The sequence below is a fragment of the Charadrius vociferus genome, unplaced genomic scaffold (assembly GCF_000708025.1).
Source record: "Charadrius vociferus isolate BGI_N301 unplaced genomic scaffold, ASM70802v2 scaffold436, whole genome shotgun sequence".
NCBI lineage: Eukaryota > Metazoa > Chordata > Aves > Charadriiformes > Charadriidae > Charadrius > Charadrius vociferus.
The window spans coordinates 4,215,526-4,228,235 of record NW_009649187.1 but is presented as its reverse complement, the minus strand read 5'-3'; the positions used below and the strand labels follow the sequence as shown (position 1 = coordinate 4,228,235).

At 43.1% G+C, this 12,710-nt stretch overlaps 1 protein-coding gene across 1 annotated transcript in view; it reads right to left on the bottom strand.

Annotated features, from left to right (window-relative positions):
* Positions 1-1,874: 1,874 nt before the first annotated feature.
* Positions 1,875-12,710, bottom strand: part of ANTXRL (anthrax toxin receptor-like) — a 58,471-nt gene continuing 47,635 nt past the window's right edge. The window contains exon 18 of the mRNA XM_009888821.1: positions 1,875-2,105. Coding sequence (XP_009887123.1) covers positions 1,875-2,105 — 231 coding nt within the window. The remainder of the gene's footprint in view (positions 2,106-12,710) is intronic.

Here is a 12,710-nt window from a genome sequence, read left to right as displayed (position 1 = left end):
GCGTAACTCAAGAGAGCAGAGCAGTGCAAGAGGAGAAAGAGGCTCTGTGGTTCTTCTGAGTTTATCTTTGACAGCCACAGCTGCATACACACGGCGTGTCACAGTGATCGGCATAGACTGAGAGAGCTTGGTATGGTGTTCCGCAAGTGGGACTTCCACTGGAAATAGTAAGCCTGATTTCTATTTGTACCAGTGCAACTTTATATGCCTGTAACAACTGCATGAAGAGGCCTTAAATCTGGAGTAACTGCACAATACAGTTAGTGTTTTATCTTGGACTTATGTGCCAATAACTACTGTGATGTGCTATGCACCCACACCTACACAGAGATGGAGAGATAGGTATATGCTGTGTCATAATGCAACATAAACATTATTTCTACAACTATCCTAATAACACAGCCAGTGCCAAAGCGAACCAGCATAGGGACGTGCAGCCACTCTCTCCAATACGATAGGTAGTGGTGGAGAAAAAGCAAGCTCAGGTGTTATTTTGATTCCCTAGGGAATGATCCGGGCACAACCCACTCAGGTATTGCTTAGTGAACACTATTCATGGGCTGTCCCACAGTCCCGCGTCATGAATTCCCACCCCTGTGTGGGTGCTCACATCACCTTCTGATGACACACAGAATTGAGGTCGTGGGTGAGAAGTCACACTGTTTGGCAAATCCTCTAGCCAAACATTATATAAACAGGGATAAATGCTCATAACCGACACATCACGCCATGCCTCTCAACCACAGGTAGACTGCAAGGTTACATACTAGTGGGATCAGGGCTGTCTAAAGAAAGCTCCTCATAGAGGAATTCATGTTTGAATCACAAGAGGATCTAGTTCTGCTCAGCAGTAAGATCAAAAGGAAATTTATCTAATTAAAGAGCAATAGAATCAGTCCCTCAACCCTGCTGATACGAATAACACATGCTGTTTGCATATTACAGCATTCATGCTCAAATTGCATGTATATTTGCTCTCTTTTGGACCACGTTTTCTGTAAATGAAATCTAAACACCTAGCCAAAACGTTTTTCTCAAAATTCCTCTGAACTTTGGACAAATCTGAACCCAGGTCTTGTTCAAGGTTTGGATTTCTAGAACAAGTATCTGGCCTTCAGTGCCTATCCTATGCAACCAAGTCTAAACACATGCAGAGATGGCAGGCTCAAAACTGATTTTTCTCAGGAGAAAAAGATACCTCTCTTCTACGTGAGATTACTGTTGCTAGGTTATTGGCACATAGTCTCATCTTACCTCATTATTGTTATAGTTATCCCATAAGCTTTCACGGAAATTCCACCCGCAGAACCCAGAGGCAGAAAGTTATCTTTGCAAGTATTGTTCCATTTTAACATCTGGATGCAGTACTGTTGCAGGGAAAAAAAGCAAATTCCTTAATGAACTATGTTTAACCAACTTGCAGGTGGCAGCTATCAAAACAACTGAGGCACGTGTACCAGCTAAAGTTATTAATGAATGATCTGACATACCAAGTCAGACAAATGTCATATGTAAATAGATCTTCAAATGTATACATACAAAAGCTGCTACTGTATCTAGATGATCATTTTGGTTTATTTCTATACCCCATAGCTCTGAATCTATCCACTGAATGTTTACTCAGCACGTGTGGTATAAATATATTCATACACTAAAATTGACACTGGCAATTTTTCTTTTTTTTTTTTTCTTCTTCTTTTTTTTTTTTTTTTTTTTTCTTCTTCTTTTTTTTTTTTTTTTTTTTTCTTCTTCTTTTTTTTTTTTTTTTGCTGACCAGCAACAAATTCTGATATCTTTAACTGTAAACCAATACTCAATAAATATGCCGTGTTCAGCAAAGGGACATGTTTTGTTGATCAGGGTTTTGCTGCACTCTAAGCCATGGGCTGCGGGGGTGGGCGTGAAGGAGGAGGTCCAGGAGGGGCTCGGGATGGGGGTGGTCCAGGAGGAGGCTGCCTGGAAGGGGGCTGCAGAGACACAGGAGGAGAAGGATTCCTTGGAGCATTGTTGAGAGGAACATCGTCACGCCGTGGCAGCTTTGGTGGTGGGCTGTAAGGTGCAGAGGTTCCATCCGATTTCACCCGAGTGAAGTTTATGCATCTTCCCTAGAGGAAAAGAAAAATTCATTATTCATAAAAAGCAGATGTTTTGACTCAGCAGCAGCTCACCAAAGGGACTATAAGCAGAGGGGTCAGGCTGCACTTAGAGATCTTCATCCAGTATGATTCACTGGGTCCTAGACATGACATTCAGACTATGCTGTCCTGAAGGTCAGCACTAGAAACCAGTGCTTTCCCTGGGTTTCAGAGCTCCTGCCTACAGAGAACAGCCTACGACTGGTTTAAACCAAAAGGTTCCCCAGTGTGACTTTGCTCACATGTGCCCTCTGCTCTGCTACTAAGAGCTATATGCAGAACATGCCTAAAGCCACAGCTCCACCAAAGTCATGCTTGTGTTGGTGAGATCCCTGACTGACAAAGCTGTGATTGAAAAAACTCACGGCACATACAGGATTATACCAGAGGAACAACCTTAGCAAAGACACCATCTGTAGCTTTCATTTCCACAGTGATGCTAGCCTAGCTGGTGTCCGTGCTTTGAACACTATACTGGGGGTAGTACAGCTGTCTCCTGTGCTCCAGATGTAGATGTGGCTGCCCTCACAAACACCAACAAGCTGTGGGACTTGTACAAAGGGCTCTCCAATGAATGCGTTTTCAGAACGGATGTGGGATGCAGGCAGGCAGAACCTGATGGGAGAACTGTGGATGGAGATTTTAAAACAGCAGTAGCTTGCATTTTAGAAAACAGCAAACACTGGGGATGTCCTCGTCAACTAGGCACTAACTGCAAATACGTCAGGGTTTCCTTTAGCCAAACCAAAACTTTGCAGAGGTTTCCACTAACCAAGTTCTGGTCGGGAACAGAGACAGACAGACCCCAAAGACCACCTAGGCTTTCCTGCAGGGAGCCGCCTGCACACTTCAAAACCAACATGGCAACCTCAGTCAGATACCAAGATTTCTGCTGTACTTGTTCCTCCCCACAACCCCTAAAAGTTTTGTTACAAACTGCCCCGCTACTTCTGCAGAGGCCTCATGAAATCCTGCAGGCACAACCTTGCGTGAGTAGATGCAACACTTCGCATCACTGTCTCCACCTCCTCAACTAGGGATGCGGGAGATGCTTATGCAAGAACCCAGCTGCCACAAGCTCGGCAGAAGCCTGCACCTGGAAGTCAAAAAGGCCTTTCATCATCATGTACAAAAGCTGGAGAGAGGGGACCGCCTCAAAATGCAGGAGTGACACCGCCAACAGCCCATTTACAGGAGCTGGGATGTGGTTTCCAAATAAGTAACTGTGAGCTGGAAAGTACTCATCCCATCAGTGATGAAGTCTGTTTGCCATCACCTTTTCCTTGAGCAGCAGGCCTGTTTTGTTCCATGTAGCAACCATCCTAATGAAAACGGCCTATGCAGTTTAGCACAGAGGGGAATGTTACCTGTTTCTCTCTTTTCAAGGCAAACACTAGCTGGGAGAAAAAGAAAAAAACCTGTTTGTTTGTTTAGGAAATATCTGTCACAGAAGGCATCTTCCCTCCATCATTTTGAAAGACCTGCAGAGCTATGATGCTGCTGACAGCCAGAGGTTTAGGTTGCATGCTGGAATCAACAAACCAAATTCAGCTCAGGATTACGCCAACATCCCCCAAGCAAAATTCAGGAGGATTTCAGATTTAGGAAAGCTTATCTCAGAACTAAGCAACTGTGGATCACAATGCCCACAACTAGCAATGGCTGTGATAACACGGGAATACAAGAACGCACACCAATGACAGATCGCTGCTAGCTCAGTGCTGCCTGGCATGAGGAAACTCTGAATGTGTTTAGGGAATGGGCTGAGTTTCTGTAGCAATCCCACAAATCACAGTTTCCCATGGAATCCAGAAAAAAGCTATCCCGGCTGAACTACAACTATCTATTTTGTTAAGTGACTTCCAATGCCTGCACCTTCATTCATGAAAACTATTTCCTTTTTAAAGGAGGGAATCACTTCAGTCTATGGCTTCTCTGAAGAAAGGCAAGCAGCATATCAAGAGAAGCTTGTGTAAACTCCAGAGAGCTCAGAAAATGATTCAACAAATGTACTAACGCCCAAAGGGTAACACCCTACCACTTGGATTGGATGGCTCAGGGCTTCAGGAGCTCAGCTACATCCAAGAGTTGTTTGAATGGGCTTGTTGTTGCCTGTACACGAGACATGCTTAGTAGTTCACAGTCCCAGCTTTCACCATCAAATTTGCCACTGCACTTGAACAACAGCCTCAACAGGATAAAATCCCCTTTCTAAAATCCAGGCTTGTTACAGCAGACTTTGGTTATGAACCAGGTTCAAGGCAATACTGTACTGGGGCCAGAACCTTTGCATGGAGGCAAAGGGCTGAAGCCAAGGCCTTGGTTACTTCTGCAACAACAGTAAATCATTGGATCAAAAAAACCAAGTCAATGCTTTGCTCTACTCCATCACAGAACTCAAATCCTTACTAACATAATTTGTTACCCCACCCGGAGTACTGCATCCAGTCCTGGAGCTCTCAGCACAGGAAAGACATGGACCTGTTGAAGCAGGTCCAGAGGAGGGCCACAAAAATTATCAGAGGGCTGGAACACCTTTCCTGTGAGGACAGGCTGAGAGACCTGGGGTTGATCAGCCTGGAGAAGAGAAGGCTTTGGCAAGACCTTATTGCGGCCTTTCAGTACTTAAAGGGGGCATACAGGAAAGTTGGGATCAAACTTTTCAGTAGAGCCTGTTGCGATAGGACAAGGGGTAATGGCTTTAAACTAAAAAAGGGTAGGTTTAGACTAGATAGAAGGAAGAATGTGTTTACAATGAGGGCGGTGAAACACTGGAACAGCTTGCCGAGAGAGGTGGCAGATGCCCCATCCCTGGAAACATTCAAGGTCAGGTTGGATGGGGCTCTGAGCAACCTGATCTAGTTGAAGATGTCCCTGCTTATTGCGGTGGGGTTGGACTAGATGACCTTTAAAGGTCCCGTCCAACCCAAACTATTCTATGAACCTGTGATTCTATAACATTGCAGTGAGCAGCCATCCTTGTCAGCTATTTGTCTTCTACTGTGGTCCATTGTATTCAGAGCACACTTGGAAATTCAGCAATATTTACTGCCATGCAATGAACACTACAGATATATTTAATAGCTGTACTGAAACTGTACATTTAAGAAAACTCAATCTTGATATTTGTAAAGTTAGGAGTTTAGAACAGCTAAATAACCAGCCAGGACAAAAGAAAAAAAAAAAAAAAGGCAAAAAACCATCAGAGGTATTAAGATGCGCCATACGGAGAAGGAAAAAATTACCAGAACGATCTCCCTCATAGTAAATGCAAAGCTGCAAACCTAACACTAGCGCTTTTGCCTACAAGCCTGTCCTGCCTTTCTATTGTGTCTCTCTCCCAAACATCAATTCCAAATATATTCATAGTCTATAATCAAAGGGGATCCCATAAATCTGTTTGCATTACTTTCACTTCAGTTAAAGTGATAGGCGACGTCAAACTGCTGCCAGTTTCTGCCACACTCACTGATTTGTCAGACAGATGGGTAATTTAAAGGCCATGCGCCGCATTGTGTCATGAAAAATACGGTTGGGTTGGGAGAGTTTGACAGATAGAGGCTTGGATGATCGATGTATGTATTGTGACACTTCCTCACAAAAGATTATTGGTGTTAGCCTACAATCTCATATATCAAAGACTTCTGGTGAATACTGGAGCAAATCCTCCTGAGCACTTCAAGCAGCCATTGATAAAATGAGGCTGAACTCTTAGCCAGTGTTAGGATTAACAGCCAAAAGGGAGAGGGAAGAACACATGATAATAAATCATGTCATAGTTTGGGTTTATCAAGCATATTTCAACAAAGAGATTTCCAGGTTGAAGAATTAAGCCCTCCACTCATCACACTTTCCTAATAACAGAGTGCCACAGCTATTCTACCTAACACGCACAGCCCTCTGGGGCTAGTTTATACAAAAAAATAAATCCATGATGTTTCTCAAATAAATATGCTAACCACAGGCTTTTTAATATTCTGTGTTTGAAAGGATTAAGTTATTTTCTCTCCAAAGGCATATAAAGACTTTTAAACCATGGCGAACATAGACAGAAATCGGGTATCCTGCACAGGGGATTAACAGGGATTAAGAGCCACCAGCCACCACCACTTTAGCGGTGGCAACACTATTTTTTTTCCCTGAAGCATGGTATACACTAAGTGGTTTAGGGAAGGAGACAGAGTTGCAAGGTGCAATACTACCATGATGATCTCAGGCACAACAGCTGTCAGTAGCTGCTTTATTGTTTTCTAGGAAGCAGATGATCTGTGTAAATCCAGTTCTGTCTGGTTTCAGCCCCGCTGCCAGTACAGCATCCCTCAGATGGTGCGACCCGCACCGCGTACTGTCATTCAGGCACCAACTGAAGGTCAGCAATGCGCCATATGGAGTTACGCCCTTACTTCAGCTCACATCTGCACAGTCTTCCTAATGCACAATTATTTTGCCTCCCCATATGTCCATCCACTTGTTAGGCTCTTGTTATGCTGCTGGCCAAATTGGCTTTTCAAAAAGTACAAATACTGAAGCAGCGGGATCTGCCCTTGTCCCGACTCCAGCTTTTATCCCAGTGTAACTATCACATGTGCAATTCAGGCACTTTGTACTTCTAGGCAATGCCTCCTCGACCACCTAGGATGTGTTTTTGTGTGTGGTTTTAGGGGGGGGGGAAGGGGGGAAAGGAAGGCAGGAACCTCTTGAAAGCCACCGCATCTTAGTTCTGGGCTACTTTCACCAGTACATCATTCCCCAGTGCTTGTTCCCCCAAAATCTTTAGCTACTGCTCAGCAAGGTTTCAGTGGAAAGGAACAACTGTTAAAAGGATCCAGGCAATTCAAAGAGTGCCATGTCTCTTCACCCATGATACTAAGAGACCTTCAGCAAACAGAATTTAAAAAATCCACCCCATCTTCCAGTAGCTGTCCCTTCTCTCTGTTCATTTTAATACACTCATTGGTGTTTATTTAACAAAAATCAAACCCAGTTTCATCTCCGTGCATGCCAGAGTGTTTGTGTACACAAAAACATGCCTGTGTTTTATTTTTAGCTGCATTAGTTGACCTAATAAAAGATATCCTTCCTGTTACAAATTTTGCTTAAGTTTTCATTCACTCTTGTTTTTGCCTACGGAGTCTCAGTGCTGCAATTCTGACTAGCAGAGGAGGGCATTGACTGAGGAAGAGTTGGCTTCACTTAAATGTTTACTGAAATTTCTTGGTCTTTGACTTTGTAAGAACATGATACTTGCCTTTATATTTTAGAATGAATTAAAATAAAATCATTCTTTTAAAGTTTGAGCAGACCAATACAAAACACTGGACCACCAATTTAAAAAAATAAAGTAGCTCCCAGTCAAAAGTATTACATTTAGTATGCTGAAATCTGAAATGAACATAATTTCCTTGGGCTCAAAGTAGTCACCTTTCTCCCCAGTTTTATTTACGGATGTCACTGGGATGACTGCCAGCTTGCTATGGACAGGGTTCAGCATATAGCTTCACTTCCTAAAGTTCAGTGTAAAAGTGGAGCTCTAAAACTCAAAAGAAATAAAAAACGGGGTTTTAGGCTACCTACAAAACCACAAAATCGAGTATCTACAAAAATTCAGAATCACTTTAGCTAAGTGAAGGTTTTGATCCATACACCCAGAAACCAATGGGATATATACCTTTAAGATCAGTGACTTTTGCAAAAGCTGTACCTTGGAAAAACTAGAGGACAGGTTAATCCCTGTCCTCTAATGAAGAACAAGTGTTCTAGCAGAAACAGCTACACTGAGTATCCTAAAACAGCAACAGTATGGGAAACTTGTTTAGCAAGTGTATTTATGAATGAGGTAGATTATGGATACAGCAATTTTATAGAGAAAGAGCTGAACAGAGGTGCTACAGAGTTCCCACTATTCGAGTTCCCTGGGCAAGTGTCAGGATTAGCAGCTGGCTCCTCAGGAGCCAGGATCTGTGTGCATCAGCCTTTGCCAAAAGCCTCCTCACACTGCACTGCTTCATGCTGACTGTGCGCTGAACATGTCACGGCTCATTAAAACCTTCATGGATTTCCTGGGAATCGCCCTGATTACCCTACAGCATACAGGCTAGAAATTAGTGAGCTGCTGAAGCAGTTTGCCACGTAAAACCTAAGCCTGCCTGGTTTTCAGGCATATCCAAGGAACTTCTTCTAATTCCTGCTCTTACATTTGGGACGAAGTTAGTATTTTTGTGTTGAAAAATACAATATTGGAAATGTCAGAGATTCCTGTATCAGCAGTCTGGTGGCTGATCATGCTTTCAGGTCAATAAATATGTATTTTCTAATTAATGTCTAATTATATTATTTAATAATTAAATTTTAATCATCACCATTAATTATACTGTGGTTATTGCATTAATCATTAACAATTAATTTACTAACTTATAATTAATTTTTATATGAAACCATTTGCAGTTATTAGGTCTCAAATCAAAACATTAAATATCATCAACATAAAATATTTGTTTACATGAGAATCTGACTCTTCAAATATCTTCCAGTTTAATAAATCCTCTCTTGTCAATAACAATTTTCTGGGGATTTATTTGGCAGCTCAGCATTGATGCTTAAAATGATGGTAATCCAAAACTAGGAAGAGACAATAGGAAATGGGGTTGACTTGAAGAGAGGAGGATTTTAAAAGTAAGGTCCAATAAAATGGCAGTGTCCAACAACGAGAGTATCATTATTATTTTCTTTATCGCTGCTTTTAAAAAGAAAAATCAGTTCAACTCTTTCTTTAGCCATTGTATTATTTGGCCTCTTTATAAGTCAACTCATATCACTTCTGCTCCCTCCTTCTGTGATGGAGTTATTGGAGGGGAAGGAAATCACTGCGTTGTAGACTGAGAATCACTCGTATTGTAACAGTGAAGACCCTATTATGGCCTTAGGTACATCACAAAGTTAAATTGAAAATTACAAAATGACAAATGCAAATGCACAAGGATGATCCAAGCAGCAGCAAGCTCTGTTTACAGCACAGCGTGAGCGAGGTGGAATTAAACTGAGTTTTAAGATGCGGGAGGTAACACAATTTCAAACAAGACATGTCCTGACCCATGAAGGGGCAGTGATGTTTAACAGCAGCTGAGGCACGACAGATCCTTCACACAGTCCACAAAGACACCTTATAAGCAACATTTGTGCCTTTTCTCTTACTTTTTAGCAACCAAACTAAACCGCCCACCTGGTCACTGGCTCACTGATGCAGCCCCAGGGAGACACATTACAGAAAGTTAGTCCCTGCTTCAGAAACCCTGACACCCGAGTGACAAACAAGAAGATTAGCTGCGTATGGGCTGGGAGGAGAGAATGTGGTGACAGTGAGACACAGCTAAGCGATGCCTTGGGCTACTGACACATTTGGAGTAAAACCTGTTGGCTTAGCTGAGACATGGCCCACATCGCCACCCAGAAAGTCCAGGTGACAGCCAAAATACCTGAGCCCCTCTCACACAGGCAAAGGGGGACCAGCCTTGCTTTGTAAAGGGGCTGGGAGAAGAAATTCTTCAAAAGCCCAGTATGCCCTCAGACACCCTGCCTACAGGAGCCAAATAGTTGAGAAAGTAGGATTTATGGGGTGGGGAAGGGAGGAGAGAGCACAGGAGCTCTTCTTTAGACACAAAGTGTGTGATAACCCCATCCAGGGGATCCCCCAGGGGACAAGGGAGGTGGGTTGCCAGGGCAAACTCACAAACAAGCCCATGGCACGCACTGCACGTAACAGTGGCAATAAAAGTCATCTTTCGGTTCACTTGCTGGCCGAGGAAAAAGTCAACAACCACCAAAAGCCTTCATTTTTCATGTACGAGAAATACGTCAAAATAAGTTTCACTTGGGTTTGAAACACATATGTTGTTAAATTAAAAAAACACCTTTTCTTTGAGTTTCAGATGGAAAAGGTGTTTCCAAAAAAAAAAATTAAAATATTCAGGCTTTTTCAAAGGTATTTTTTCCACTTCAGCTAATTCCATTAACAAGCAAAAACACGTACAGACCATCTAAAAAAGCAGTTTTTAGCCAAAACAAAAAGTAATCTGGAAAATGGTGTCCAGATCTACTAGGGAATTACAATACAGATAGGAACTGTTTTGCAGCAAGGTTAATAGCTGCAGTATCCCAGGCTACTGGAGCTTCTTTAAATCAGAATACTGAGAGTTGAATACAATCAAGTACTGATAGGTTCCCAAGACACTCACATCTGCAGACACTACTCCACAGTTCACAGTCCCAACTATGCATGGCACTGCTTGAAACCAGGGATGGGTCCCCTGGGAGCAGTCTTCTCTGTTAGTTTGAAGACCAGTGCAGAAATACACTGGAGAGAAGGGGGTTACTTCCAACTTTCCCCTGCAGAAACCAACCAACACTGAGGAACCTGAAGGAGGAATAGCTCAGCCAAGAAAATTAGCCTTTTAAGCTAGGACCAGGACCCTTCAGCAAAATAAACTTTGTGCTAAGCACATCCCCACCATCCAGCTCTCACATGCCTCATACCACTTTTCCAGCTTAGGCACACGAGGCAAGTGACACTGAGAACCCAGCCCAGTATTGAAGACAGAGCTATTCAAATAATTTGTATCACAATCCATTCAGCAGGGAGCTGCATGTGGTTTCCAGTCCTGCCTTAGCAGGAAAATGCCGCAAAGGACTACAGGCACCTCCTGAAAGAATGGCCAGTGTCACAAGATATCTTGCAGGAAAGCACAAATCACAACATGTCTTGGACCTTGTGGAGGTTGTGACTGAAGTAACACACAGTGCAGATCTATAACAAAGCCTGTTGATTTTGAGCCCTAAAAAAACTGAAGAAGCAAAGGGAATTGGAAAGGATAACAATGGACCTAATCGAAGTTAAGGTCTATCAGGCATACTTTATTCAGTACCAATCGCAAAGTACCACCACATCAGACCAAATTCCACACAAACCTGAGAAAAATATCTTAACCTAAACCTGCACTCACAACACACAATTTACTGCCTTCCTCTTTTTTGACAGCTTTTATGGATGAGGGTCACAGAGTGGAGGAAGTGAGGGGAGCCACTGTCAGGTCATGTCATCTACCCAAGGTTATGCAGCAGCTTCGGGGGAAAAAAATCCAACCAAAACGGTATTTACAAGTTCAGGACTCGTGACTCACATCCCTTGTTTTAACCACAGCACCACACATTTCCACACTTGAATGCTGACCAGACTAGAATGTGGTTCAAGAAAAAAAACAACAGTAGTTGGTTTGCAAAAGATTTTTCTCTTTCCTTTGGCATTTCAGGGAAAAGGAGATTGCATTTGTCCATCACCTCGAATGGGGAGGGCTTTGGAGCATAGCAACAAGAGCAACAAACATTTGCTGGGTGCAACAGGCTCAGCCTTGAGGTATTTGCGGCTTGCTGGGAGGAGCAAATCAGGCCACAAAGGACCATAACTGGTCTTGCTCAAACTGTAATTAAGTGTCATCATGCTTTCCAGGGTGAATTGTCCAATTGTCTCTTCAGGAGCAAGCTGGGATTATGGCATGCACAGAGGGAAATCACAATGCTCTTCACCCACCTAGGGTATAGGATAATGATGGAGACTCTTAGAGAGATTTCTAGTGAAAACAGTTATTATTTTAACTTGCCTCAGCCAAAAGGCTAAGGTCCTGGCCCAGCACACAGACAAGCTGCCTCTTCATTCAGAGTCTGGAAACAGATACAAGTATCCCCAAACCCATCTCTGGGTAACTGGCCCCTAAATGGCTCTGCTGCTACCTAGAGCAATTGGATGGTAAACCCACAGTTCCCAGGTTCCTCTGTGCTTATCTCACAAAGATTTTCTTCTCTTGGGATGACACTCCTACAGTTCATTATCAGTGCTGGCGTATTTACAAAGGACAGAAAACCTCTCCTCCTCCAAAAGCTCATATTTTAAGTTGGATGGAAGAGCTCCTAGGGACACCACCACCTTATTATTTCTAGGAACGAACACACCAGGGAAGCAACTCAACCATCTATGAAGTGCTCAAAGTGCTGTTAGGAACATGGTCTCACCCTCCTAGAATTTACTGTTCATGTCATTTATCACGTGGAAGTACAGAACAACAGAAGTGAAGAAGAAGAACCTACATCAGCTACAGCCAGGGCCTCCAAAGTGACAGCTCAATGTCTTAACCACAAGACCAATCCTTCATCCTGTTGTGTAGCCTGTGCTAAGTAGTACCAGCCCTGGAATGTACCCATCCTTCAGAAGACCCTCTTGTGGCTGTTGTTACTGAGTGTGCCTTCAGCTCCCAAAGATGTGGACACACTGCTAGTTCCACCCAAGGGAAGAGAGGCAGTATCTATCCTCAAAGCCCATTTGTGAATTCTTCTTCCACATCAGAAATAACACGATCCTGGCACAAGTGAGAGGTAATGGCAGTATGGGGACTTCTTGCAGCACACGAAATTAGTTTGTCACCAATATTTCCAGCTGCAGTGCTCAGCACATCCTGGGAACTGTGGCATTAGGACAGTAGTCCCAAACCAGGGAGCTTTTTTCTCCATGCCATGCCTGCTGCAGCAGGA